The sequence below is a fragment of the Acinonyx jubatus genome, chromosome B4, assembly GCF_027475565.1.
Source record: "Acinonyx jubatus isolate Ajub_Pintada_27869175 chromosome B4, VMU_Ajub_asm_v1.0, whole genome shotgun sequence".
NCBI classification, from domain to species: Eukaryota; Metazoa; Chordata; class Mammalia; order Carnivora; family Felidae; genus Acinonyx; species Acinonyx jubatus.
Genome location: NC_069387.1, coordinates 33,794,463 through 33,822,288, shown reverse-complemented (window position 1 = coordinate 33,822,288; position 27,826 = coordinate 33,794,463). Strand labels below are relative to the sequence as shown.

General features: G+C 46.6%; 1 protein-coding gene across 1 annotated transcript; it reads right to left on the bottom strand.

Annotated features, from left to right (window-relative positions):
• Positions 1 to 16: 16 nt before the first annotated feature.
• BID (BH3 interacting domain death agonist) lies at positions 17 to 27,826 on the bottom strand. Its single transcript, XM_027073870.2, has 6 exons — positions 27,697 to 27,826; positions 12,211 to 12,286; positions 8,245 to 8,458; positions 5,032 to 5,171; positions 2,663 to 2,875; positions 17 to 1,483 (listed from the first exon to the last, which is right to left on the bottom strand). The coding sequence occupies exons 2-6, from the start codon at positions 12,220 to 12,222 to the stop codon at positions 1,472 to 1,474; spliced, it is 591 nt and encodes a 196-aa protein (XP_026929671.1). The 5' UTR covers positions 12,223 to 12,286; positions 27,697 to 27,826; the 3' UTR covers positions 17 to 1,471.

Sequence of the window (27,826 nt, the reverse complement as noted above, 5' to 3'; positions counted from 1 at the left end):
AGTCCACTCCAAAACATAACAGCATTACCGGTTTATTTCCAAATGGTGGCCTTCTTACTGCACGGCTTTTAGTATTTGCAACATACTGCAGATAGCAAATTGAGGCCCAGCCCTAGTGTGGTATGTATTTAATGCTGAACAATGCAGTCATATTTCTTTTCTGATTAAACTCTCAAGGAACAGAAAAGTGTTTTTGGTAACAAGAAAGTATTTCTTAGTACCTATTACTCTTGTTCATATCCTTTCCCAGAGTGTTCTATTCATAGTAACAACGGTATTACTGGTAAGCCTAACATTAATGTGTGTGATATGGACCCAGCATCCACCACTGTACCTTTAAACAGAATCCTAGGAAATGCTTATCACTGGGAACAACAGACCAGTATTGCACTGTTTCTAAATGTAAGCTCTCTCTGGTTTATTTTGGCACTACCTAAGTGACTTACTTTTGTTATTACTTGCATTCTGACTGTGTCTCTAAGAAAGGGAACCACCTCAACTGTTGAACTTTTAAAAGTCTAACTATTGTTTTATCTTTATGGCTAGAAACCTGTTTTCTTCAGATGTCACTTCTTGGGCAAGGGTAAGCTGAGGGATATGGGAGGAAAATGAAAATGGAAGATTATTAACAGACATTCCCCCATGGGCTGTATGTAGTAGCTTCTGGTACTGCATCAGCTTAAAATTTTTATCAGAGCCTTGACTTCTTGGAAAGAAAAGGTGCATTTGGTTACCTGATTTTGGAAGCTGTGGCTGACGTGGGTCCTTAAATGATCTCCACACCTTTCAATTGCCTGTGGTCCTTCTTAACTCAAAAGGAAATCGAGTTGAAAAAAATCATGTTTTGAGGCCTGATTTTCCCATTGTTTGAGTACAGAACTTTAGTCCAGAACCTCTTGTACTGTTTGGTTTTTAAATGGGAAGACTGTTAACTTCCTTAGTATCAAGGTGTGCCCTACACTGAGAGGAATTTTTCATTTGTGAGGGGTAAGTTCATCCGTCTCCAGACCTTACTCTCCTCATATTGCCTGCTGTCAGACCACACCCCAAGGTTGCACTTTAATAAACAGTATTTTTTTTTAAACAAAAAAACATGGTTTTTTTTCTTAAACAAAAAAAACCTTTTTTTCTGCCTTACAATCTGTTCTTAAATTTAATTTTCAAGTGAAGACCCGTACAGCTGAAATAAGATAAAGGCACAGTGTGTAGTGGATTTGGAAGATGGTATGAAACTCATTCAAATCTGTGCAAGTTGACATTTTCATTCAAGTATGTTAAGGTAAAGTTTCTAAATGAATCACTTGCTTAAAACATCATCTTTAAAATAGTAAGAAATAAATAGCTATTACTTCGTGCCTATCTTCTCTAAGAACTTTGTTTACACAGCCATGGCTCCATCTCCACTGGAGGCAGGTGTACTGTTGTCACCATATCAAGTTTTAACCAGTTGTACTTTTGCAGAGTTGTCCACTCAGTCCATCTCCTGCAGCAAGAAAGGAAAATAGACAGAATTAGCCAGTCTGATTCACTAACCAGGATTTAGTACTTAAGGACTCTGGTGCCACAATCAATAGATGTGAAGCCGGGGTTGTGCAAAACACACTCTCTGGAGCCCTGTCATCCTTAGATCGCTGCATCCTCCTTTTTGCTATATGGGAGCAATTGCAAAGACATAGGCTTTCAAGGTGCTGAGATCTGGATATTCACATCTATTGAATCACTTCTGGTGCTAAGAAGCATCTTGGTCCAAGGAATGAAGATTCTGTTTCAGCCCTTCAGTATTCGGGAGGCTGTTAATACAGATAGCTGTTGACATCTTGCCCACTTATTGTCCAGCTAGATGGTTGTTGGTGAAAGCTGTTACGAACTTTCTCAGGCTTACCTTCTCCCAACAATTCAGCTTCAAGATTTGTATTCGTTCTCCTGTTTTAAAATGCTGCCATAAATGAAGACCATGGCACACAGAGAAAGGCATCAGGGGTTAGATGCCTGAGTAATGCCTCTGACACACAAAATCCCAAACATTCACTAAACTTACAGATAAGATACAACCACTTAATTTCCAGTTAAAGTGAAGCAACAGACTTTACTACCTGTCTGGCCCTTCTTCCTAGGCAGCATCATGAAGAATTGTGACTTTTAATATCTTAGTTTTAATATCTTGGACAGGTTTTCTGGGCAAGATTTTAGATAGCTTTTCCCCCTTTTTGACTATCCTTTTTGGTAAACATGTTTTTAAATGTAAATTATACTTATGTTTGTGATGAGGTGGAGGTGAAGGCAGATGAAGCCCAGCTGGGGACACTCCCACCACATTCTCTCATGCTCTACCCGTAACCTACACTGTATGACTTGGATCCTAACAAGAGTAGAGTGTGCAGAGTGCTCTGATAGCAGGGTGTCTTAAAAATAAAGTTGATGAAGCTCAAAGGGGTGCTCATCACCACCTTCTACAACACAACTTTCTCATAGAAGCAAAGCCACACCTTCTACCTGAGTAGCAACGTCCCTTTCGTGTGGTCTGGTCACCAGAAGCAGGGGAGAAAGGATGAAAGAAGCCCAGCAGCAGAGAGCTCTGCTGTGTTTCCAGACCTTAGAAGGAGCGGGCAGAGACCAAGAGGATTCAGCGAAATGCCAAGGAGCTGACATCACTGGTTCTTACATTTCTGACTAAGTTCCTCACATATGTGAGTAGGTTCTGGTTAATAAAGTTCACTGTTGTGCGAAAGACATCACGGAGCAAGGACGGTGTGTGATCGGCCACCTTTTTGGCCAATACCATGGCCAACAAGAGCACGGTCTTCTCTCTCTCCATGTCCTTCGGGTAAGTCTGTAGGACCTGCTCCAGTGCAGCAGCAAGGTGCTTCCTTCTGTCCTGCAGGTAGACACAGGGTCACGTGAAACTTCATTCACTAATATTCTGCCCTCGGAAAGGAGAACAGTCCACCAATGTTAAGTAGGAAGAAGCATGCTTTCATTTTGACAGCTGAGGAGGCTGGAGGAGAGTGAGAAACAATTTAATTTGGAGAGGCAATGGAAAGGGTAGGCTGAGCTCAGTCCCCATAGCTGGACACACATTCATCAAATATATCTTGAGTGTGTGTGTTCACATTAGACAAATGAGTCATTCCCTGCCTCTAAGGCACTTAAAATAAAGAATTAATTAAATACCCAAGACGTCTTAGACCTATCTTACCAGTGCAGACCTAGCTACCGGAAGGAGATGAAGGGGGCTAAACATGACATTCTCACTACATGGCAGGGGCACACCACAGACCACCAGACTCTTAAGGACCTTCAAGCTCATCAACTCATATGCAAAATTAAGTCAACATTGTGGGAGAGGACCCGAGGCAGAACAATACCACGGCTATGACAGCTGCTGATCCAGAGGGGACAAACCTTCCTGGAGGCAGGAGGCTGCCCTGGAGGACAGACACATTTCTGGGTAGTGAGGGGTGTTGGCATTTGCAGCTCCAGTCAAAAGGATGGAATCTTTCCCCTCCTCCAAACTCATGTAGCCATAGATTTGACAGCCTTGGGGCATCTCTCCCACTAAGTTTCTTCAGGAAGGCTAGAGGAGCTAGTTTACAGTATCCACAAGGGACAGAAGCTCTATACTGATTTTAACCATGAAGTTAAGAGTAGCGGGCTAAATAAAATGTCACTCTTGTCACATGTGGTAAGTGACCTGATGTTCTCACATTTTTATTCAACTCTCTAAAACTGAGGAAAGAATAAGTTAGTCCTGGAAGAGTCATATATGTTTTGTTAATCTTTTTTGGAAGGTTTTATATCAAACTCTTAACTCTGACTTAAGGTTCAGGTTTCCTAAATACCAAGTAAGTTAATTCTTCTGAAAGACAATTAAGCATGCTATGATTCTATTTCCAATTGTTTTGTAGGCACTGAATTACCTCACTGGACACTGGTTTGTCTGATAAGAGACAAAGGACAGACCGTGGTGTTTTAATTAACAACTGGAAACTAAAAGGCAGTCTGTGGACTGAGAGAAGAGGTTTTCAGACATGACTGATAAAGAGTTAGTACCCAAAATCTATAGAGAACTTCTATAACTTGAAAAAACAAACAATCCAATTAAAAAATGGGCAGAAGACATGAACAGACATTTCTCCAAGAAGACACAGTGGCCAACAGACACATGAAAAGATGCTCAACATCACTCATCATCAGGGAAATGCAAATCAAAACCATAATGAGATACCATCTCACACCTGTGAGAATGGCTAAAATCAACAACAAAAAACACAACTGGTGTTGATGAGAACGTGGAGAAAAAAGGAACCTCATGCACTGTTGGTAGGAATGCAAACTGGAGCAGCCTCTGTAGAAAACAGTATGGAGATTCCTCAAAAAGTCTACCATCTACTAATCACACTACTGGGTATTTAACCAAATAATACAAAAACGCTAATTGAAGGGATATTTGTACCCCTATGTCTACTGCAGCATTATTTACAATAGCCAAACTATGGAAGCAGCCCAAGTGTCCATGGATAGATGAATAGATAAAGAAAATGTGGTGTATACAAAATGGAACATTACTCAGCTGTAAAAAAGAATGAAATCTTGCCTTTTGCAACAACATGGATAGATCTAGAGAGCATAATCCTAAGCTAAATAAGCCAGTCAGAGAAAGACAAATACCATGTGATTTCACTCATATATGGAATTTAAGAAACAAAACAAAGGAACAAAGGGGGAAAAAGAAGAGACAAACCAAAAAACAGACTCTTAACATAGAGAACACACTGGTGGTTAACAGAGATGGAAGTGGATTGGGGGGATAAGTAAAATAGGTGAAGAGGCTTATGAGTACACTTTATCGTGCTGAAAACTGAGTAATACATACAACTGTTAAATCACTATATTGTACACCTGAAAATAATATAACCCTGTATGTTAACTACATTGGAATTAAAAAACAAAAACACACACACCTGACAACTGAAAAAGTTCTCACACTTCCTGACTAACCCAGAAAGGGCACTGGTGAATATTCTCACTTACTTCTTCTGACAGGTTCACATTCATAAACTGCATTGCCAGGTTATTCACCACTCTTGGGTGGATGCTGTGATCCATCCTATCCCCGATTTGGGCGAGCTGCCTGGCGATATCTTGGATGATTTCCTCTTGACTCTCAGAATCTGAATGTTCAGGCAGGGACACAGAGACACAGCAGATTAAAAAAATGGTCCTGTTTGACCCCTCCTCCCAATCCATCCCATACCAGAAAAAGAAAGGGATTCTGCTTTGGAACAAAGCTAGTTCCTGCTTCCACAGCTCACCATGGTGGGCTTGCTGACGGCATATGCTCCATTCTACTAGAGCTGCTATGTGAGGACCTGGGTGCAGTCAGGGGAGCAGGGGTGGAGTGCTGGGGCCAGGAAAGGGTCTAAATGAGCAGAAGACTGGAGAAGTGGGCCTCACCCTGCAAAGAGTCAACATTTGTCCACAAAAAAGACAGTGATGCAAGCGCATCCATGACTTGCAAGGCATCATGACTCTGAGCAGCCATGGCATGAATCTGATGGCAAGCTTCACGGCTGCCAGTTCTAGACCCCATCATATAACAGGTGTCAGCCTAAGAAGGTATTAGGGCAGAGGCTCTGCTGTTAGACTGAGTTAGAGCCCCGCATCTGCCACCAGAGAACACAGCTCCTTCTCTCTCTTCCTTTAGGTCTACTCAAACGCCACTCTGTCCGAGATTATTAACACTGCCACTTGCACTGCCACCTGCCCTCTCCGTCGCCCTCCCTTTTCCTTCCTCAGCACTCACTACCACCATATATTTTACCTGTCCGTGTTCTTTGTCTGACTCCCATGCCAGAAGGTAAGTTTCCTAACAGCTCCAATTTTTAAATCTGTTTTGTTTACTGCCAAATATGCAGCACTGAAAACAATGCAAGGCACACGGTAGGGCTCAACAGACAACTACACAAATTAATGAATGTGTAAATGAATGGATCCTGTACCTAGCTCCTAGTAAGTAATCAATAAATGCCAGCCATTGTTATTTCTCCCATTAAATCTTATATTCTGTGTTTGCACCTTCCCTCCGGGTTCTTATTTACCCAAGACAGAAATCTCAATCTCCCCAGTCCTTGCAGGCATCCTCAAGCAACTGTCAAATCTTATCTCACAGATACAACCGTCTGTCCCACCATTACCACTGCCACCACCTGGGTGTGGATTCTCCATCAGCTCTCATCTGTAGCCTCTTAGCCTTCTCACTGCCCTCCAGGCCCTTCTCCACTCTCCACAATATACTTTGGCAAGCAAGGCACTGAGAGGGTGAAGTGTCCTGGTGTGCCCCTGGAGACAGTTCCTCCTTAAATTTTGTGCCTTCAGCATTTCACCTGCCCTAGACTGCCTACTGTGGTCTTGACTGTGATCCTTGAATCTCTGTGATCTCTGTGATCTCTACTCATTCATGTGCTCACACCTTGCCCAACTGACAAGCTATAACCTGGCTTCCAAACACCTTGGACCATAACTTCCACTATTCCCTCCAAACACTCTAGCCAAACAACTATTCACAGTTCCTTTTACAGACCCCAATCTTTTCATCTTCAAGTGTCTGCTTAAGCTGTTGCCATTCCCTCTTCCCAGTTTCCAAAGAGCCAAAATGTACCCCTTCCTCCATAGCCCAGCTCAACTGCAGTTATAGCTGTGAAGTCTTTCCTGATCCCTTGTGGAGGACCCATGCTCTCCGTAGCTCCCACTATACTGACTCTGCCTCACTGATTTCTCTGTGCTTTTCCACTTTATTGCGGCAACTTCAGGAGCCGTGGCGGATTCAGTGTCCAGCTGAGTAAATGAATTCACCAATGAAACTGTGGTGTACAGAGCCTCTAGTTTGCCTTTTGCTTCCAAGTCTCATCAGGTACTTAATCTACACGCTAGTTTTCCACCAGCAGTGAAGTTAAGTGTACCTTTGCAAATGCCATTTGAGTTAAGCCAGGCTTTGCAGTCTAAGGGCAAGGAATGGTGCAGAAGATCAAAAGACAGCCCAGGGGACAGCCTCTGGTTACAGTTACTCCAGCCATAGCTTCTGACAGCAAAGCCATTCCTGCCCTTCACCCCCTCCTAAGCCTTCCCCAAAGGGGGCCAGTTGCCCTTATTCCAATTTAGAGCTACCCAGGAGATACAGTAGCTGGATTCTAAAGCACAGAAGTCTTTGGCACACCCTGGCTAGTGGGGGAACTCTGCCATATCCCCCATCCACTCAATTTAACATAGAGCTGGAGGTCCAAAAGCTGGATCAGCTGTTGGTCTCCCCCATGGCCACAAGAGGGCAGTGCAATCTCTTATGCCAGGAGATATCTGGGCGGCAGGAGGCAGGATTTCAGTCCTTTGGCTAGGTTGTGAGGACTGGGTCCAAGACCTCAGAGTCCCTTTGGCAGTGATTCTAACCAGGACATATACCCCAGAAACACCTGAGAGTCTTCCACCCTAGAACATGTTGGTTCAGACAGCTGCAGTCAAGCCCAAAGACTATGCATTTTGAAAATGTTCCTCATGGAATTCCAATGTGCACACTACTGAGAACCACTGTTCCGGGCCCAAATCTGGGAGTGGCTGATCCTTATCTTGCTTCCCAGCCCTGCTCCCTCAGCCTTAGAGTTCAGAATGGCCTCCCTCTGTGGAGGCCTCACCAGTGACAAAGAAGAGTAAAAAGTGAGGTTGGAAGGGCAGCACAGGGATGTGGGTGAGGAAAAGTGAAGAAAGCCTCGAAACCATGATATACTGGGAGGCAGCAGCAGAGGACGATGGAGCCCAGCTTAAGGAAACAGGCCTGGCCCGAGACCTGGTTGGACTGTGTCCAGTAGTTGCCTGACTTGGGGTTTGTAATTGACCCTTTTTTGGGCCTCAGTTTCCTCACTTGGAAATTAGGTTCAGAATACTTCAATGCCCTAGTTATGTTGTAGATAATCATGCCGTAATACATATGAAAGTGAAAGTGTGAGGTACTATACAGATTCAAAGAATCATTATAAAGAAACTGAGTGGATTTCAACTGATTGGAAACTAGAGAGTCTTGCTCCACTGGAGTCATGAGGTACAAACCAAACAACCATATGACACAAACATATGCAGTGGATTGAAACCACATAGGTGGACACTGAGTCCAAAGGTTCCTTCCAGGACTTAAGTTCCCTAAAAGTTAGTGGAGAGAGCAAAGCCCAGATTTGGGGCAGAGGAGGCTATGCTAGGTACCTGTCTCCTCGCTATCCAAGAAGCGGCTGCACCGGTTGCCATCTGTCTGGAGCCCATCATCGTGGTCCTCCTGCAGGTAAGCTGGTGGCACAGGCAGTTCACGGCCCAACACCTCTAACTCTTTATGGAAATTATAGTTGGAGCAGTTTTGGAGGAAGCCAAACACCAGCAAGTTTGTGATGCGTTCATCCTGGAGGCTTGAACCATTGCTGACCTAAGATGAAAAGGGAGTCAAATCAAGGAGACCTGTGGGAAGCTAGTCCAGGACCAGAGGCCCTTCCTGCAGCTGAGCTTGGCAAAAGGGCTCTGAGGGTAGCTGAGCCTGAAACAGCCTCACTGGCCCAAGATATCTGAATAACCCTGTGCATACAAGAGGACTCAGTGGGCAGAGGCCAAATCTGCAGAGCCTGCTTTAAGCAACACCACCGGTAGATTCCAAAGAGGAAGCTCCAATTCTGCAGAAGGTGGTTCATCTACCATATGCTTGACATCCTGAAAACATTGAGCTGGGGTGAGCTTACTTTCGGAGGAGGAAGGTACAAAGGCTGTTTTAGGTAAGTCAGCCAATATCATCACTTAGATATCATCCTTATACATCTACATGCTTATGCTAACTCTCATGTGTCTTTTACCAACTTCAGCCCACCTTACCAGCTATGCATCCAGCAGTTAGAAATTCTTTCATAATCTTCTTTGTGGGCCAAGATGGTATTGTGCAACCAGCAAATTTTCCATAAATACTGGGTAATAATGACCACAGATAACATTTGCCTTTGGGTAGGCTTGGTTTGCTTCATATAGGGGGATGGCTCCTGCTCTAATGTGAGAGGCTGGTGGTCTCTGCCTGCCAGCTCTCCATCCGTTAGCAACACTTGCAGGGGAGCTCTGGGGGCCAAGAGGGACATCTGTACTCTGGGAGCCAGGAGGGACATTTCTAGTGTGCCGAGTGCATCTGGGATGGTGTTCTTGGCAAACAAAGGTGAAAACTCGCAGACCTGGCAGCCAGGGGTGCTCAGAGCAATCAAAGACCTAGGATGAAAGAGGGAATCATCTGGAAGCCTGGGGATACTGAGATTTGCCCAAATAAATGTAAAACACACATACTAGACTGTAAGAGAAGGTCAACAGAAGAAGATGAAGGTGCTTGTAATATTTATTTCTGTCTTCTAAGTCCTGAATATTTTTCATTAGAAAAAAGTAAGAAAACTTTTAGGACAGTTTTTAGAGGGCAAATGGCTTTAAATAAATAAAATGCACAAAATAAGGAGCTAACGTATTGTTAACCAGTTTTTACTTCTCCAGAATTATCCCTTAAAAGGGGGAAAAATCCAGGGCACTTGGGTGGCTCAGCTGGTTAAGTATCCAACTCTTGGTTTCAGCTCAGGCCATGACCTCATGGTTCTTGAGGCCGAGCCCCACGTCAGAGCAGAACCTGCTTGAGATTCTCTCTACCCACCCCCCCGCCCTTCCCTTGCTTGCTCTTTCTCTCAAAATACATAAATAAACTTAAAAAAAAAAAAAACGGGGGGGGGGGTGTGTATCCTTATAATTACTGTATAATGAGGCCAGGTGGCACAAGACAGCTTAGAAACTCAAGAACATCCTTCATTTCTTCCTTAAGGAGATGTCCTGCCCAGAAGAGAAGAAAGGAAGGCTGGGGCAGGGTTGTGGGTTGAATTACCACAAACTCAAACATTTAGTACAGGTGGTTGGAAAGCAGTTTGACAGACACTGTTAGATGGGCATGTCAGACCAGACTACATCACAAATCAGAAAGCAGGCTCAGGAAAGAAAAGAAAGAAAGAAGAGAAAGAAGAGGAAAGAAAGAAAAGAAAGATAAAAGCAAGCGGGCTCAGGAGCTGACAGCATTAAACAAAAAAATTAATGTTTATTTATTTTTGAGAGAAAGAGAGCACACAAGTGGGGTAGGGGCAGAGAGAGAGGGAGACACAGAATCAGAAGCAGACTCCAGGTTCCGGGCTGTCAGCACAGAGCCCAACTTGGGGCTCAAACCCTCAGACTGTGAGATCATGACCTGAGCTGAAGTCAGACGCTTAACCAACTGAGCCACCCAGGCACCCAGGAGCTGATAGTATTTAATTCCAAGGACAAATAGAGCTTGTGGCAAACTGAGTACAAAACTATGACCCTTTTTGATCTTCTAGTGATAAAAGTTGAAATGGATGTCTCAGAAGATGCAAGATTTGATAGCTATTTATCCTTTTAAATCACAAGAAAAAGTATGTTAAGAAAAATGATCAAGACTTAGGAAACCTTGAAGGACATACTACAAAATTGATTTAAAGGAAGCAAAAATAACTCTCATGCTATAAAATCAGTTTCAGTGCAGAGAAAAAAATGGAAAGCCATCAATGTGTTTTGATAAATTGGGATAATCCAGGTGCTCAAACCTGGCAAAACCAGCACCGTACAAATAGTTAAAAAATAAATAAAAGGCAACCCCCCCCCCAAAAAAAACCTCCAAAATCCAAACCAATCTCTTATTTTGTTTTTCTAAAAAAGAAAAAAAATCAAAGAACACTAAAATGTGGATGAACAGTACCATAATAGTAAAACAAACAAACAAACAAACACAAGATATTATGCTAAGCCAGACACAAAGGAACAAATATTGTTGGATTCCACTTCTCTGAGGGACTCAGAATAGTCAGATCCACAGAGACAGAAAGTGGAGTGGGGTTTGCCAGAGATGGGGACAGGAGGATGGGAGTTAGTGTTTAATGGGAACAGAGTTTCAGTTGGAAAGATGAAAAGTCCTGGAGATGGATGGTGGTGATGGAGACACAATGTGAATGTGCTCAATGCTAATTAATGAATTGTGTTCTTAAAAGAGGTTAAAATGGTAAATTTTATCCTATGTATATTTTACCATAATTTTTTAAAAACTGGAAAACTGGAGCCCTTGGGTAGCTCAGTCGGTTAAGCTTGGTTTTGGCTCAGGTCATGATCTCCTGGTTCGTGAGATCTCTGTGCTGTGTGTGGAGTTTACTTTAAAAAAATAAATTAAGTAAACAAAAATATAGCAGTAGACCTGCCCTACAAGAAATACTAAAGGAAATCTTAAAAAATAACAATGAATGAATGCAACAAGAATGGTGGGCAGGTTTAAACGGCACCAAACGGAAGGGAATTCTGAACACTGAGAACAGACTTTCATCAGCTTGACAAGAGGATCTGCAGAAATCTCCTGGTCAAGCAACCACCATCTCTGCTGAGCCCGCCATGTCTCAGTCCTTCCAGCTAGCAACCTGAAAAACCATGTGGTTTCCATCCTTTAGAAGGATATTTAACAAGCATATATTGAGAACCTTCCAGGCATCAGATGTTGCTATGCTTAGGGATTCAGAAACTGTGGGCCACTAAGTTTAACCATCAAATCCTTAGATTTTTTGCAGTTACCTCTCACAATAGCTGGTGAGAAGAGAAGGCTGATACATACAGTGTAGACACAGAAAAGCCTCTGGTGCTAGGGGCCTCTACAGAATTTGGAAAAGAAAGGAAGCAAAAAGACTATAGTAAGAAAATAAATAAAGAGCTTTTGATTGGATAGGCTATGATTTTGTCTTCCAGCTAATTAAAAGGTAAGTACAGACAAGGCAGTTTAGGAACCATCCTACTGAAGCCAGGGGAATGGCCTATATGACCTTAGGGTGATCGCTTCCAAGAATTCTAGAGTTTCTAAATGGTCCTGAATCAGAAAGCCGCCTTGCCCTTCCAGTGAGTGATCAGGCACAAGGTGGAGGGAAGAGAAGAGGAGAGAGAACAGGTATTTCTTTTTTTACTGTGCTACAGCAAGTTGTGAATGTGAGGCTCCTCTCTACAGCGCTGTCAAAGAAGGGGTCAGCTAGGTGCACACTGACTGCACACACACAAGGAACAAGCTGGCCCCAGTCACCCTTGCTCCCCCTCCCAAAGCGTTCCTCCAGGAGAAGTGCATGGGCTGACCTGAGAATCCATGGCACAAGCAGTCTTGCAGGGCTCTGTCTGGTTTCCGGCCTTGTAGGTGTCCCAAGTCAGCAACCTGGAAAAGGACACACATGCACACAGGGTAGTCAGCTGTTCCCTGCAGGGACACCCCTTTCCAGGACCCTCAGGAAAGAATTGAGGGAGTCATCCTGGACCCTGGCTCAAAGGCGCCCTGGCCACAGTGGCCAGGCTCACACCTCACCCATCCCAACCACACTCAGGCTGCTCCTTTCTCCACAGCATGGAACCTGGGCAGCAGCCCAAGTGAGTGGACTTTGGAGTTTTCCTCACTATAGAGACTTGCCAAGGCATGGAGAGCTCCCCAAAATCAATCCTCCAACCTCAGAGCTCCTCTCCCGCCCCAAGCTCACTGATCAGGCAAATAGGGCAATATAGCTTATGAATTATTTTCAGGCAAATACTTACACTAGTGCACTTTTTACAAGAATAAAGTTAGCTGATAAGTATACCTAGAAGTTTTAGGGACTCTTTTATTATTACTACGACCACTGATATGACTACTACATAACCATTACTTCAGCGTGCAGCCATTCTCAGAGCATTCACGTTATCCGTTCTGTTCCACACAACTATGCTGAGAGGCAGGCAGTGTACAGTGTTGATCCGGGTGGGTGAGAAAATTAGGTTTGGGGAGTAAGAGACAGCGAGGCAGACCATTTCTCTCCAGAGGCCACATGATTTCAGTGGCATTCATCCAGAAAGAGCTCTTGTAAAATGTATATTAAAAAAAAAGAAGCCTTGAAATAAAATGCTTTCTAGCATTTGGTGGTAAAAAAAGGAAAGAAAGAAGGAAAAAGACTATATTTGACAATTACACAAAAGATTAAAGGTCCTCTATGGCACATATTCCAAACTAAATAACCCATCATAAACAATTGACCAGACAAAAGGCAACTGGGAATTGAGTTCAAAAAATTATGCCCATGAAGTAGAATACATATAACGTGAGAAAAAAAAAAAAAAAAAAAAAAAAAGGATGAGAGATCTAGGTGTGCATCAGTAGAGAAAGATGTCCAAGACAGACCAAAGTTTCTAAAGAACAGTCTCAACAATATAATCCTATCTTAAAATGTACTTGCCTGCATTTGTGTGTGTTTACACACAATATTAGTTTTAACCAAATGAAATCATCATTTTGTAGGGTAAAAAACAGCCAAATTTGGCAATTTTATCTTGGGTCCTTAAACAGAAGAGATAAAAAACAAGAACAGACAACCAATTCCTCTTTAGGAAGCACGGGTGGGGCTCCCACATGCACGTGAAAAGGAGGCTAGGACAAGACCAGCATGGAGGACATGCCTTCCACACCAGGCAGCCGTGCACATTTGTGGGACACAGTTACTCTCAATCTGCCCATGCCCCTGTCTCAGGTGCTCCTGTTGGCCTTAGAGATCGTGCAAAGCTGGAGGCTGCACCCTAACCCTCACACTGGGAATCTGGCAGAGCCCATGGCTGGGTATGGCTGAGTGGGAGGAAAGGGGGCCAAGAGCAAAGGACTCAGGTGTATTTGGACAGACAGGGAACCTACGGATGCTGGCTTATCCACAGGCCCTCCATAGGGAAGGAGGCAAGAGCTGGTACCATTATCAGAATCGGGACAAAGAATAAAACAGAATACGCCCCTCAGGAAAAAGGCCACAGAAGCCAAATGATGTCCACAAGCCACTAACAATGTAAAGGTGCAGTGGACTGAATGCTGGCCTCCACCTTGTTCTCTCAAGAAGTAACTTTAGAAAACTATGTGGGGGAGATAGCACTCAAGAGATAATTAACATAAACATTTAATTGATTTCCTCCAGACTTTGATACTGTGAAAATAAAAGGAAACCTCATTTAGAATGGCTGCAGCAGGCCAGCAGGGGGCGCTCTCACGCCCCATGGCTCCTCATGAATTGCAGACCCAGAAGGAACAAAGGTACCTTACAAGTCTGACACTACTTTACTATCGTTATTACCCCAGCAGGAGGAAGAAAGCTTTTCCTCTTCCCCCGGCAACAGCCCAGCCAATGAGGAGCCACCATAATTGGAGCTCCTGGTTAATCCAATTGGGCTTTTTGTTTTGTTTATTACAGCCCTCCCAGCTTCCAATTTCCTCTGGAAAAGCACAGTCCTCTCCTTTGCTCTGTGAACTTGCTATGGTTTTTGCCATAGTTTGCTTGTTCTAAATTACAGTTCTCTGCTATTCCCAAATAAATCCACAGCTGCTGGTGAAATCACTGGCAGTTCGATTTTTAAGGTTAATATTATTTAATGATCAGAAGTGGGAAATTTGAGACGACCCCAACAGTTCCACAGCTGGTGAGCAAACAGGGACCGGGTGCCCACAAAGCCAAGTGGCCTCACTGCTTTCTCAGTGACACCAAAGTTTGAGGGTAAGTTCTCTCCTGGATTTCAGGCTCTGCTCTCTTTATGCCCAAGCTCTGCAGGCTTTATGTGGGATTTGTTTTAAGGTCTTGTCCTTTCTAAGAGTATGAACTGACTGTTGCTCTTGGAATTGTGCTGGCCATCAGTCTGACTCCTTTGGAACTAGGATGTTCCTGTCAAAACTTTGCTGTTTAGGAACTCTCCTTTTTGCTCTAGAGAAAAAAACCAACCAAACAAAAAAAATACCCAAGAAAGGGGATCCAAGTTGTACAAATGCTTTGAGGATGTCCCCTTCTGGGGCCCTGGCCAGTTTTTTATTTAAAAACTGTACTCCTTACTCATGTGCATTTCTTTTCTTTTTTTTTTTTAAGTTTATTTATTTTTTGAGAGAGAGAGGGAGCACAAGCGGGAGAGGGGCAGAGAGGGAGACAGACTCCGAAGCAGGCTCCAGGCTCTGAGCTGTCAGTGCATAGCCCGACGTGGGGCCCAAACTCATGAACAGTGAGACCATGACCTGAGCCAAGGTCGGATGCTCAACCGACTGACCCACCAAGGCGCCCCTAAAATGCAGTATTTAAAAAAATTTGTTAATAAGCAACAAGAAATGGTATTTTCTTTTTTTTTTATTTAAAAAAAATTTTTTTTTTTCAACGTTTATTTATTTTTTGGGGCAGAGAGAGACAGAGCATGAATGGGGGAGGGGCAGAGAGAGAGGGAGACACAGAATCGGAAACAGGCTCCAGGCTCTGAGCCATCAGTCCAGAGCCTGACGCGGGGCTCGAACTCCCGGACCGCGAGATCGTGACCTGGCTGAAGTCAGACGCTCAACCGACTGCGCCACCCAGGCGCCCCAAGAAATGATATTTTCAAGTGAATCAACAAATACTTTAAAATTTTGTTTTATTTTTTTAACTTTTTTTTTTTTTGGAGAGAGGGAGGGCAAAAGTGAGTGAGCAGAGAGACAAGGAGAGAGAGAGAATCTCAAGAGAGACAAGAGAAAGAAGGAGAAAGAGTATGGAGCCCAAAGTGGGGTTCAAGCTCACCCGACGTGGGACTTAAACTAATGAACGGTGAGATCATGACCTGAGCCAAAGTCAGATGCTTAACTGACTGAGCCCCCCAAGCACCCAAAAATTTCTCAGGTTTAATTTCAAACACAGAAAATATAATAGATAAAACCCACTTAATCAAAAGCTTTTGGGGGTCCTCAATAATTCCTATGTGTAAAAGAGTCCAACAATCCAGCTTCTCTGTCATCGTCATTCAACAGAGAATAGTCCATAAAGACCAGCACCTGATGAGACCACACAGCCAAATCCTCCATCACTGCTGTCACCAATGGGAATAACTGATCTGAATGTGCAAACCAAGCCAAAACAAAACACAAAGTCAGGAGAGTGACAGAGACAGACAGAGACAGAGGGAGAGAGGGAGGGGGGGAGAGAGGGAGGGGGGAGGGGGGGAGAGAGGGAGGGGGGGAGAGGGGGAGGGGGGAGAGGGGGGAGAGAGGGGGAGAGGGGGAGAGGGGGGACAGAGGGGGAGAGAGGGAGGGGGAGAGAGGGAGGGGGAGAGAGGGAGGGGGAGAGAGGGAGGGGAGAGAGGGAGGGGGAGAGAGGGAGGGGGAGAGAGGGAGGGGGAGAGAGGGAGGGGGAGAGAGGGAGGGGGAGAGAGGGAGGGGGAGAGAGGGAGGGGGAGAGAGGGAGGGGGAGAGAGGGAGGGGGAGAGAGGGAGGGGGAGAGAGGGAGGGGGAGAGAGGGAGGGGGAGAGAGGGAGGGGGAGAGAGGGAGGGGGAGAGAGGGAGGGGGAGAGAGGGAGGGGGAGAGAGGGAGGGGGAGAGAGGGAGGGGGAGAGAGGGAGGGGGAGAGAGGGAGGGGGGAGAGAGGGAGGGAGGAGGGAGGGAGAGGGAGGGACAGGGAGGGAGGGACAGGGAGGGAGGGAGAGGGAGGGAGGGAGAGGGAGGGAGGGAGAGAGGAGGGGGAGAGAGGGAGGGGGAGAGAGGGAGAGAGAGGGAGGGAGAGAGAGGGAGGGAGAGAGAGGGAGGGAGAGAGGGAGGGAGAGAGGGAGGGAGAGAGGGAGAGAGAGAGGGAGAGAGACAGGGAGGGAGACAGGGAGGGAGAGAGGGAAGGAGAGAGGGAGAGAGACAGGGAGAGAGACAGGGAGGGAGGGAGGGAAAGAGACAGGGAGGGAGAGAGGGAGGGAGAGGGAGGGAGAGAGGGAGACAGGGAGGGAGGGAGGGAGGGAGACAGGGAAGGAGGGAGGGAGGGAGACAGGGAAGGAGGGAGGGAGGGAGACAGGGAAGGAGGGAGGGAAGGAGACAGGGAGGGAAGGAGACAGGGAGGGAAGGAGACAGGGAGGGAAGGAGAAGAGAGAGACAGAGACACAATCAGTGAAGTTAAAAGCATGTTCTATTTCAGGGCACCTGGGTGGCTCAGTCGGTTGAGTACCCAACTCTTGGGCACCCGACTCTTGATTTTGGCTCAGGTCATGATCCCAGGGTTGTGGGATCAAGCCCACGTGAGGCTCCACACTGAGCATGGAGGGAGCCTGCTTGAGATTCTCTTTTTTTCTCTCTGCCCCTCCCCCTCCAACTCACGCAGTCTCTCCCTCTCTGTCTAAATAAATAAATAAATATTTTTTTAAAAGTTCTGGGGCACCTGGGTGGCTCAGTCAGTTGAGCATCCAACTTTCGCTCAGTTTATGATCTCATGGTTCATGAGTTCAAGCCCCACACTGGGCTCGAGGCTGCAGCACAAAGTCAGCTTCAGATCCTCTGCCCTCCCCGCCCCTCCCCCACATGTGTTCTCTCAAAAACAAACAAACAAACAAACAAACAAACAAACAAACGTTCTGCTTAGCTACTGCCTCTGGTAGCTAAGAAAAGACCATGTGAATCCACTGGGCATGCTTTTCAGTAGATGACCTCCAAAATTGCTAATGCGTAATTAAAAGAAAAAAAGTGAAACCATGACTCTCATACAAATATAAAATGATAAAATGGACACGTGTCAAAGATTTCATTTACCTCACTAATTAATTAATGAAGCAACTAGTAAGAGGATACAACCAGTTTCTAGAGAATGTGGATTTCTTTATTTTTTTTAATGTTTATTTATTTTGAGAGAGAAAGACAGAGGGAGAGAGCACAAGAGGAGGAGGCGCAGAGACAGAGGGAGACACAGAATCTGAAGCTAGCTCCAGGCTCTGAGCTGTCAGCACAGAGCCAGACGTGGGGCTCAAACTCACAAGCTGTGAGATCATGACCCGAGCCGAAGTCGGACGCTCAACCAACTAAGCCACCCAGGTGCCCCGAGAATGTGGATTTCTAAAGTATCTGCCAGTTCTCACATCTACTTTTATGAATATAAAACCACTAGTCTAGAGCTGTAAGAAAAAGTCCTTCAATTGGGGTGAAGTCCAGTTACTTGGGGTGGACAGGGTCCAGGCATAGCCAGAAAGATGGCCCTGACAGCCCTGGGTGGCTCAGAGCCAGACTTGTTCCTCTCCACAGTCCCCGACAGGACCTCAACAGCTTCCCCAACCCGCTGACGAGTTCTTTTGGGTTTTGACTCTTATGGGTTCTAACATGGGCTCTTTCTAACAACTCCCAGCAGGGAGGATGTTGTCACCCTCACCCAGAACACACTTCTGTAAAAGGCACACTTCCACTCCCTTGGCCCAACTGGATTCCTCCTTGGGAAAGGAAGAAGCTGGCGTTTAGGATACTGGTCCCTCTGCCTCTGTGCCTAGGCTGAGTCTAAGCTCTCAGCCCCTCATTCTCACCCACAGACACTCAGGAAAATTCCTCAGAAATTCTAGTGTTCTGACTACTCTGTTCCCCTCCCCTTCCATCTCAAAGGCCTGAGAACCACTGATCCAACCCAGTGGTTTTCAACCCTGGCACACTGAAATCAACTGAGAAGCTTTGAAACATACTGATCTGACATGATCTTACAAATAGAAAAGCCCAAGGAATCCACTAAAAAAACTACTGGAACTAATAAGTGAGTTCAGCAAGGTTGCAGAACACAAGTATTTGCAAGATCAATTGTACTTCTATACACTAGCGATAAACAGTCCAAAAATGAAATTAAGAAAATAACCTTTATAACAGTATCAAGAAAAGGAGAATTCTTGGGGTGCCTGGTGGCTTAGTTGGTTAAGTATCTGACTTCAGCTCAGGTCATGATCTCACAGTTTGTGAGTTCGAGTCCGTATTGGGCTGTCTGCTATCAGCATAGAGCCTGCTTCCAATCCTCTGTCCCCCTCTCTCTCTGCCCCTCCCCTGCTTGTTCTCTCTCTCAAAATGAATAAATAAATTTTAAAAAAATGTTTATTTATTTTTGAGAGAGAGAAAAAGACAGAGTGTGAGCGGGGGAGGGGCAGAGAGAGAGGGAGACACAGAATCTGAAGCAGGCTCCAGGCTCTGAGCTGTCAGCACAGACCTGACACAGGGCTCGAACTCACAAACTGTGAGATCATGAACTGAGCCAGAGTCAGGCGCTTAACCAACTGAGCCACCCAGGTGCTCCAATAAATAAATAAACTTTAAAAAAAAAAGAATTCTTAGAAATACAATTAACAAAAGACGTATAAGATTTGTACACTGAAAACTACAAATACCATTGAAAGAAAGCCACACAATGCTCACATATTGGGAGAATTATTATAGTTTAGATGGTGATACTCCCCAGAGCTGACTACAGATTCAATCCAATTCCTCTCAAACTCCCAGCTGGCTTTTTTGCAGAAAGTTAGAGATGGTTCCTATAATCTATATGGAAATCCAAGGGGCACAGAATAGGCGATCTTGAAAAAGAACAAGTTGGTGGACTCACACTTTCCAATTTCAAAACTTACCACTAAGCTACAGTGATCAAGACAGTGTGGAATTGGCAAAGGATAAACAGATGAATGGAATAGCAATGACAGTCCATAAACTGTAATATTTATGGTTAATCAATCATTGACAAAAGAGGCAAGACCAGGGTAAAGAGTTGTCTTTCCAACAAATGGTGCTGGGACAACTGGATATCTATAAGCCCCTACCTCATGTCATATACAAAAATTAACTGAAAATAGATCACAGAATTAATGTAAGAGCTAAAACTATAAAATTCTTAGAACACAGGTATAAAACTTCAAGACCTTGGGTTAGGCAATGATTTCTCAGATAGGACACCAAAATAATACGTTATACAAGAAAAAACAGATAAGCTGGACTTGTTGAAAATTAACTCACAGGGTGCCTGGCTGGCTTGACTGGTAGAGCATGCGACTCTTGATCTCAGGGTTGTAAGTTTGAGCCCCACACTGGGTGTAGACAGTACTTAAAAATAAAATCTTTGGGGGCGCCTGGGTGGCTGAGTTGGTTAAGCATCCGACTGTGGCTCAGGTCATGATCTCATGGTTTATGAGTTCGAGCCCCACCTCGGGCTCTGTGCTGACAGCTTAGAACCTGGAGCCTGCTTCAGATTCTGTGTCTCCTTCTTGCTCTCTCTCTCTGCCCTTCCCCCTCTCACACTCTCTCTCAAAAATAAATAAGTATTAAAAATTTTTAAATAAATAAATAAATAAATAAATAAAATCTTTGGGGCGCCTGGGTGGCTCAGTCTGTTAAGTGTCTAACTCTTGATTTTGACTCAAGTCATGATCTCACAGTTTGTGAGTTTAAGCCCCATGTTGGGGCTCTTTGCTGACAGCGTGAAGCCTTCTTGAGATTCTGTCTCTCCTTCTTTCTCTGCCTGTCCCCTGCTCTCTCGCGCTCTCTCAAAAGAAATAAACTTTAAAATCTTTAAGAAAAAAAAGAAAATTGGGGTGCCTGGGTGGCTCAGTCAGTTGAGCGTCCGACTTCAGTTCCGGTCGTGATCTCACAGTCTGTGAGTTCGAGCCCTGCGTTGGGCTCTGTGCTGACAGCTCAGAGCCCGGGGCTTGTTTCAGATTCTGTGTCTCTCTCTCTGACCCTCCCCCGTTCATGCTCTGTCTCTCTCTGTCTCAAAAATAAATAAACATTAAAAAAATTTTTTTAAAAAGAAAAAAAAGAAAATTAACTCTTATGCTTGAAAAGGTACCATCAAAAAAGTGAAAAGGCAACCTACAAAATGGGAAAAAATATTTGCAAATCATTTATCTGACAAGGGACTGACAATAAAGGATTCTTAGAATAATGATGAAAAGACAACCCAATTAAAAATTGGGCAAAAGATTTGAATAGGATCCAAAAGATACACAAATGGCCAATAAGCACATGAAAAAATGCTCAACATTATTAGCCATTACAAGAATGCCAGTCAAAACCACAATGAAGCCACTAGGATGGCTAGAATAAAAAGATGAATAATAGCAAGTGAGCAAGGACATGGAGAACGTGGACCCCTCGTACACTGCAGGTGGGAAGGTAAAATGAGGCAGCCACTCTGGGAAAGTTTGGCAGTTCCTCAAACAATTAAACAGAGTTTTATCAACTGACACAGAAATTCTACTCCTAGGCATATAACTAACAAAAATGGAAACATGGGTCCACAGAAAAGCTTGTACATGAATGTTCATAGCAGCATTATCTACAACAGTTAAAAAGTAGAAATAACCCAAAAGTTCAACTAATGAATCCATAAACAAAATATGGTTATCTCTATTACAATGGAATATTTTTTTTGACTGTAAAAGGAATGAAGGTCTGATGTGTGCTACAACACACATGAACCGTGAAAATACGCCAAGTGAAAGAGACAGGCACAAAGGGTCACATGTCGTATGATCCCATTTATAGGATAGACAGATTCACAGAACAGAGAATGGATTAGGCTGCCAAGAGCTGCGGGGACAGGGGGACTAGGGCATGATTGGTAATGTATGTGGAGTTTCGGGGCTATTGAAATGTACTAAAATTAGATTGTGGTGATGGTTGGAATAACTGTGAATATACTAAGGACCATTTTAAATGGGTAAATTTTGTGGTACGTGAAATATCTCAATAAAGTGTTTTAAAAGAAAGGCAGCCTGAAGGAGGATGTTATAAAGAGGCAGGAGCCTCTTTACCAGATGATGCAGGCCGTCCCTTCACACACGTCTAATGCTTCACCCAGGTCCACAGGCCTCTCTCCTAAAGTCTCCTGCTTCCCTTCCCCTGCCAAACCCTGGGCTTCTGATAGACATGTGCACCCTAGGTGGAGCAAGAAGGCATCCCAGAGTCCACTCCAAAATGTGTAAGTCGGCCTTTATCTGTCCTACAGCCTCTCCCTCCAACACCCCCTAACTGTCTTCCTCTTACAGCTTAGTCACAGAAAAGAAAATGGATGTTACCAAGGCTAAGTCAGACCCCAGACCACGGCCACCCTGGGACTGCTCCCACGCTGCCCTTCTGAGCCAGAGCTGGCAGGTGAAGCAACTGAATGGAGCAGGAGGGCGAGGACAGCCAGCAGGGCCTTCCATGGTTAAGCAACAGCCCTCCCACCTCCCAAGTTCTAGCAGGTTTTGTCTCCTCACCTACGCAATAGGATGATTACCTGCATCTGGAGCAGTATAGGGTGTGAAAATATAATCGGTGCAATCATTTTACATACTGATAAACACCACTCCAATGAGATGTTGTGACCACCAAGGGTACTGGACTCAGCTCCCCAGTCATCCAGGAAAGAGTCTAGGAGGTTGGATGTTGCCAAGCTTCCTAGGAGATACCCCAGGGAGAAGCAGGGCTTTTTGAGATGTGATGGACACCTGGCTGCCAGCTGGTCTCACAGTCAGGAACTCCGTGATGGGGGTCGAAGAGTTGACAAAGAAAGTGTGGTGGGCAAGAGAGGCATTCTCCTCAAGGCTGTGCTGTCACCCAGTCCCAGAGGCCCACCAGCCTGCCAGCCCATTGACTTCACAGCCCTGCCCCCACCCTCTCCAGGACAGGGTGAGGAAATACCTGCTGGAAAGTTCTGAAGAAGTTCTAGTCAAGGGTAGTTTATCTCCTCACCCATAGCAGGGTCTGCCTTGATTCCAGGGTGCCCAGCTAGTGCGGAACCTGGCCTTGGTCCTCTGCACCCCGTTCCTCCCCCACCACTACCATACATACAGAGGTGGCTGGGCCAGAAGAAAGGGGGGGGGCAGTCGCAAACACAATGCCTTCTCCCACCAGAAGCTCAGGATTCCCCCAACTGAACCCCAAAGGCAGCTTCCTCCTTTCTGTCTCCAAGGAGCTGCCTGCTGGTGCAGGAGCCCCTCCCAGCCCTTCTGATACAGATCTGACTACCCAGATGGTGATCCATTATAAATAATGTCCTCCCTAATGCCAAGAGGGGTTGCTGGTGCTGTGACTCATTTATCCAGTTGGCCTTGTCCCAAACAGGCACACAAATGCCTGAGACCTCAGGCCTGGTGTTATGGTCACAGGACCAGTTACTCAGCTCTGGATCACTCTCCAGCTCTTACTCCCAGGAGCAACCCGTATACCACCTCCCAAGTGCCTTCATGACTCAGCCCCTCTCCTCCACCCATCTGCTGCCTCCTCTCCCCTGCTCCCTTACTCCTATCATGTCCTCCTGCTGCCTCCAGGTCCTAACTGAACTCTAGTCCCCCAGCTCTGACTTCAGTTAGCTCTCCTTGGAAAGACAAATTGAAACCCCAGAAAAGCCCCAAACTCCCTAAGTCCTTGGGGCCCAGCAGCATTTAAGAGGCTCACAAATTCCCGGGGCGCCTGGGTGGCTCAGTTGGTTGACCATCTGATTTTTGCTCCAGTCATGATCTCGTGGGTCATGAGTTCAAGCCCCACATGGGGCTTGCTGCTGTCAGTGCAGAACCCGCTTTGGCTCCTCTGTCCCCCTCTCTCTGCCTCTCTCTCTCAAAAATAAATAAACATTTAAAAAAAAATCTAATTAAAAAAAAAAGAGGCTCACACAAAAGGGATCCTCTAAAGGGAGAGAGAGAGAGAGGTCACAGCTGGTTCTCAACCTGCCATGTGACCTCACTTTCCCCACATTTGTAAAAGGTGACACTCCCTGCCTCTTGAGATTCTTACCCTTCACTTAGGCTTACAGGGGAGGGGAGTGCAGGGGAGGGGGGGCAGTGAACATGAGGGTGTGGAGATCTAAGTAGGAGCTCCTGGGACATGGCCATGGCCCAGTCCTAGACCCAGGACTGAGGCCACCTGAAAGCTTGTCTAACCACAAGCACATGTGAGAAACACCCCACCACTGATGTTTCACATCTATGTATTCATTCACATCACAGAATTCACATAAGAATTAAAATGAGAGTTATGCAAATTAAGCCAACTACATATGCACGGATGCCCACTAACAGAAAAACAACATCATCACTGCTGGCCTCAGATAAAAGCTCAGACCCCCACTCCCCCAACCCCCCCCCCCCCCCCCATCCATGCTGTGTTCGGAACTCCAAGGACTGGCCTGCCCCTGACCCAGGCCTCAGCACTCACTTTCCTAACTCTGAAGAAAGGGACTTTTTTAAGCACATGAGCATATAAGGCAGATGCTGACCTGCCCCACTGGTCAGCATAGCCATCAACATGGCAGGAGCTTAGTAAGTGCAGGCTTGGCGATCCCATTCAGCTGGGGCAGAAGCCCAGCCACAAAGTATTGCAATCTCTGTGGTGGTCCTGACATCCTGGGCCCAGAAGGCAGGCCTCTCTTCATACAGTGGCAGCCCCACTTCTGCCGGCCCACATCCTTCCACTAGGCCGCACGATCTATGGGGCAGGGCAGTTTCAGTCCAGCCACTCCGTGTGTCTGAAAGTAACCGGTCCCCTTTTAGAGACTTCTAAGACTCAGAGGGGTCATAACACTCTACCTCCTGGTGCCCTTCTCCAACACCCAAGCTGATAGAATTACCAAGGGGAGAGGGTCATTTAAAACAAACCACTTCATTTTTTTTATAGCTACTAAAATTTTTTTTTAATTTAAATTTTTTAAAATTTACATCCAAATTAGTTAACATTCCTCATTTTCTAAGTTGGTAGCTTCTAGGACCCTGGACACAAAAAGTCAACCAAGAATTCGATGGTTGCTTTATGGTTCGTTCAGACATCAAGTTTGCTTTTCATTTGAAACTTCCCCATTTTGACCACAGCAGGCAGGAAGAGAAGAGGAGGGGAAGGTGGGGAAAGAAAGGATTGAGCCCCAGAGAGAGGAAACTGGGGAGCCTGCCGGGCACAATCCCACCCAGCGGGTCCATGGTGCTGCTCCCTGAAGCTTCCTCCTGTCCTGCGGACATCATCAGCTGCCTGCACAGCAGAGAAGTCCCCAGAAAGGCCATGGTCATTCTCTCTGCTCCTTGCCCCTTCAGGTCTCACCGGTGTAGAGGTGCAGAGGGTAGATGGGCCGAATTTGGGAAATGAGGTAGGGAGTAGCCTGGAAATCCAGGCAGTGCAATATAATACTTAGAGCTGGGATTCTGGGGTCTGACTCCCTCAGTTGTGACCCTGGCTAAGTTACTTAATCACTCCATGCCTCAGTTTTCCCATCTGAAGAATAAAGATGATAACCTAGTCCCTGATTACTATGATGTCCAAGTGACCTAATACACATAAAGTTCTTTGTGCATGTATCTAGCCCACAATGAGCTCTGTATGTTATCACCATCTTCAATCAGCTTTTTCAAACCTGTCAGTGGCTTTGGGCAAGGACTTGTATGGCCTGTGGGGGTGGCCAGCCAGGTGTCCCAACCAAGGGGCTGCTAATCGGATCCTATGCATAGGAGGCCCAGTAGGGTGGGCAGCTGGCCTGAGGGAGCATCCAGGCCAGCACTACACCCCAAAGCTCCAGACTGACCAGAGGTGCAACCACAGAAAGGACTTCCAATGGCCACAGCTCTAGAGTGAGGCTTCTCAGGAGCTGGGAGTCCAGAGCCAGCATCCTGGGTACTACCACCAAGGAATACACAGTCCCTGATCAGCACCAGAGAAAAAGAGAACGGCTCAAATGTCATTAACTGCCCTTCTGCAAGCCAAGACTCCTGCACTAGAAGACTTCATCCTCCAGGGTCTTGCTCCTCCACACATCCTCAGCACTCCTGACAGGCCATTCTCATTTGCAAATGAGTGGAACCTGCAGTTCCTCCAATTAGTCTCCCAGGTTGGCTAACACTGTGAGCTTTTCTGGGCAAGGCCTCAAAGCAGGGCATGCAATGCCCCTTTCCACCTAGAAACACCTCTTTCCCACCTAGGCACACCTACCCCACATTCCTGCATTGCCCTGAGTACACTTTCCCATCTTACCCAGCTGGCAAGCTCCTATTCATTCTTCAGAGCCCACTTCAGATGGCCTAATGTCTACAGACAAAACTAACAGCAACCCACTCAAAGCCCTTTGCAGCAAACACTATCAAAGCCTGCATCCTGATGTATGACAGCTGCCAGTCTATATCTCCATCCCCAAGAGACAGCACCCTGTCCCTCATGAACCATACTGCCCCCATGCCCAGCACAGCATAGGCACCTCAGTGCTCAAGGACACCCAAAAAAAGGCTGCCTTTAATCCCCACCCATGAGGTATTATACAAGGCCTCCTGCAGGTGCTGACACTGTACCTCTTCCCTGTGAGTTACTCTTCCCTCTGTGGGCAAGAGGGACAGAACTCACACATTGCAAGTGGCAATGAAAGCCTTCACATCTACCCTCTTCCCAACACTGCCCTACTAGAGCTCTGCCCAACTGAACTTTTAAAACCAAAGGAGTCCTTCTCCCACTTTCCTTTTAGCTCCAAAACGAGATTATCTTCCAGGAACAGTCATTGATGACTCCCAGTGGACTCTGAGGGCCCCGGTCCAAGGTCTGCCTCAAGATGGCACAGACCAAAGCCCAGGAGAGCTTTCCCCATCTCAAGACCTGTCATGCACCCCAGATGGGTGGAGATGGAATGTGGAAAAACCACATCCTTTGGCAGGTTCCCTTAGCTCCCCCTTCTATAGAGACAGACCAGCTAAGATGCATCAAGTGAAGCTTGAGCAGACAGATAAGCCTGGCAGTGGAATTAGGCAGTTGCGTGAAAAGGTGGGGGCACTATGTGCTGGGTACCCCGCCTGCTCCTCAACCCTTCCCAGGCCAGTCCAATCCCAGAAGACCTTAGCTGTGTTCAAGCCCATCCCCCGCTGTCCCTCCAGGACCCCAGCACGGGCTGCACATTCTTACTATAGTATGAATGAATAAATAAACCCCCGCTAGCCCAGCCACTTGGTAGCTGGGGGCTTTAGGGCTCTCCCAGGATCCCCTGGGGTCACTAAGTCATTCAATAAACTGATGTCTACCACGAGCTAGTATATGCATGTAATTTCTAACAGTTCTAAGGTTCTCTGGCCTCAGGAATCAGCCAGGCACTGGGAAAAGTGCCCTAAACCAGAGTCCAAGGTCTGTGTCTGGATTTGGGTTCCGGATCTGGTGCTGAACAGGTGTGTGACCTGAACCTGTCCCTTCCCGTCGGTTTTCTCAGCTCGGAGGTTGGACCCGGCAGCCGCTGGTCTCACTGAGAACCGTCAACGGAACCGTGGGCGGAGGATGTCTTAAGTCCTCACCCACCATCCTCTCCACCGCACTCCGGCCAAGGCCCCACAAGCCTAGGGCCAAACCCGAAGACTCGCTTGGAGAGGAGACAACAAAGCCTTATCCAGCCTCCTCCCCAAGCGGAGGACCGCTCTGGCCACAGGAGAGAATCAAGGAGCCGCGCACGGGCCCCCCTCCTGCTTTCCAGGTTCCCCGTGAGCCCCTCCTTCCTCCGAGCGGGATGGGGGAGTCCTTCCGGCCGGTGTCAGGGCCGCGAGGACCCAAGGAGGGAGCCCAGGCGGTCGATAGGCGGGGTGAAAGGCTGACCCGACGCCGGGTGCCGAGGGCCGGCAGGCTCTAACCCTGGGGTCCCGCAGGCTGCCCGAGGCGGGGTCCCGCGGCGCGCTCCGGATGGAGTGGCACCTGGCAGCCCGTGCCTCCACTCTCGCCCTCCAGCTCCAACCCTCAGCCGCAGGCGGTGCGGGGCTGTGCCTGGGAGGGTCTGGCCGGCGGCGAGCACCGAGCCCCGCACCCGGTAGGCACGGGCTCCTAAACTTGCAGCTTGGCGCAGACGGACGCGCGCGGTAGGGGGGCTATTCACTCACCCAGCAGCCGCGGCAGGAAGCCAAGAGACGGGCGGCGGGGGCCGGGGGCCGGGGACCAAAGACCAGGGACCAGGCAGTCTCCGAGGCGCGCGGAGTACGCAGCCGCGGCTTGCCCACTTCCTTTATTTCC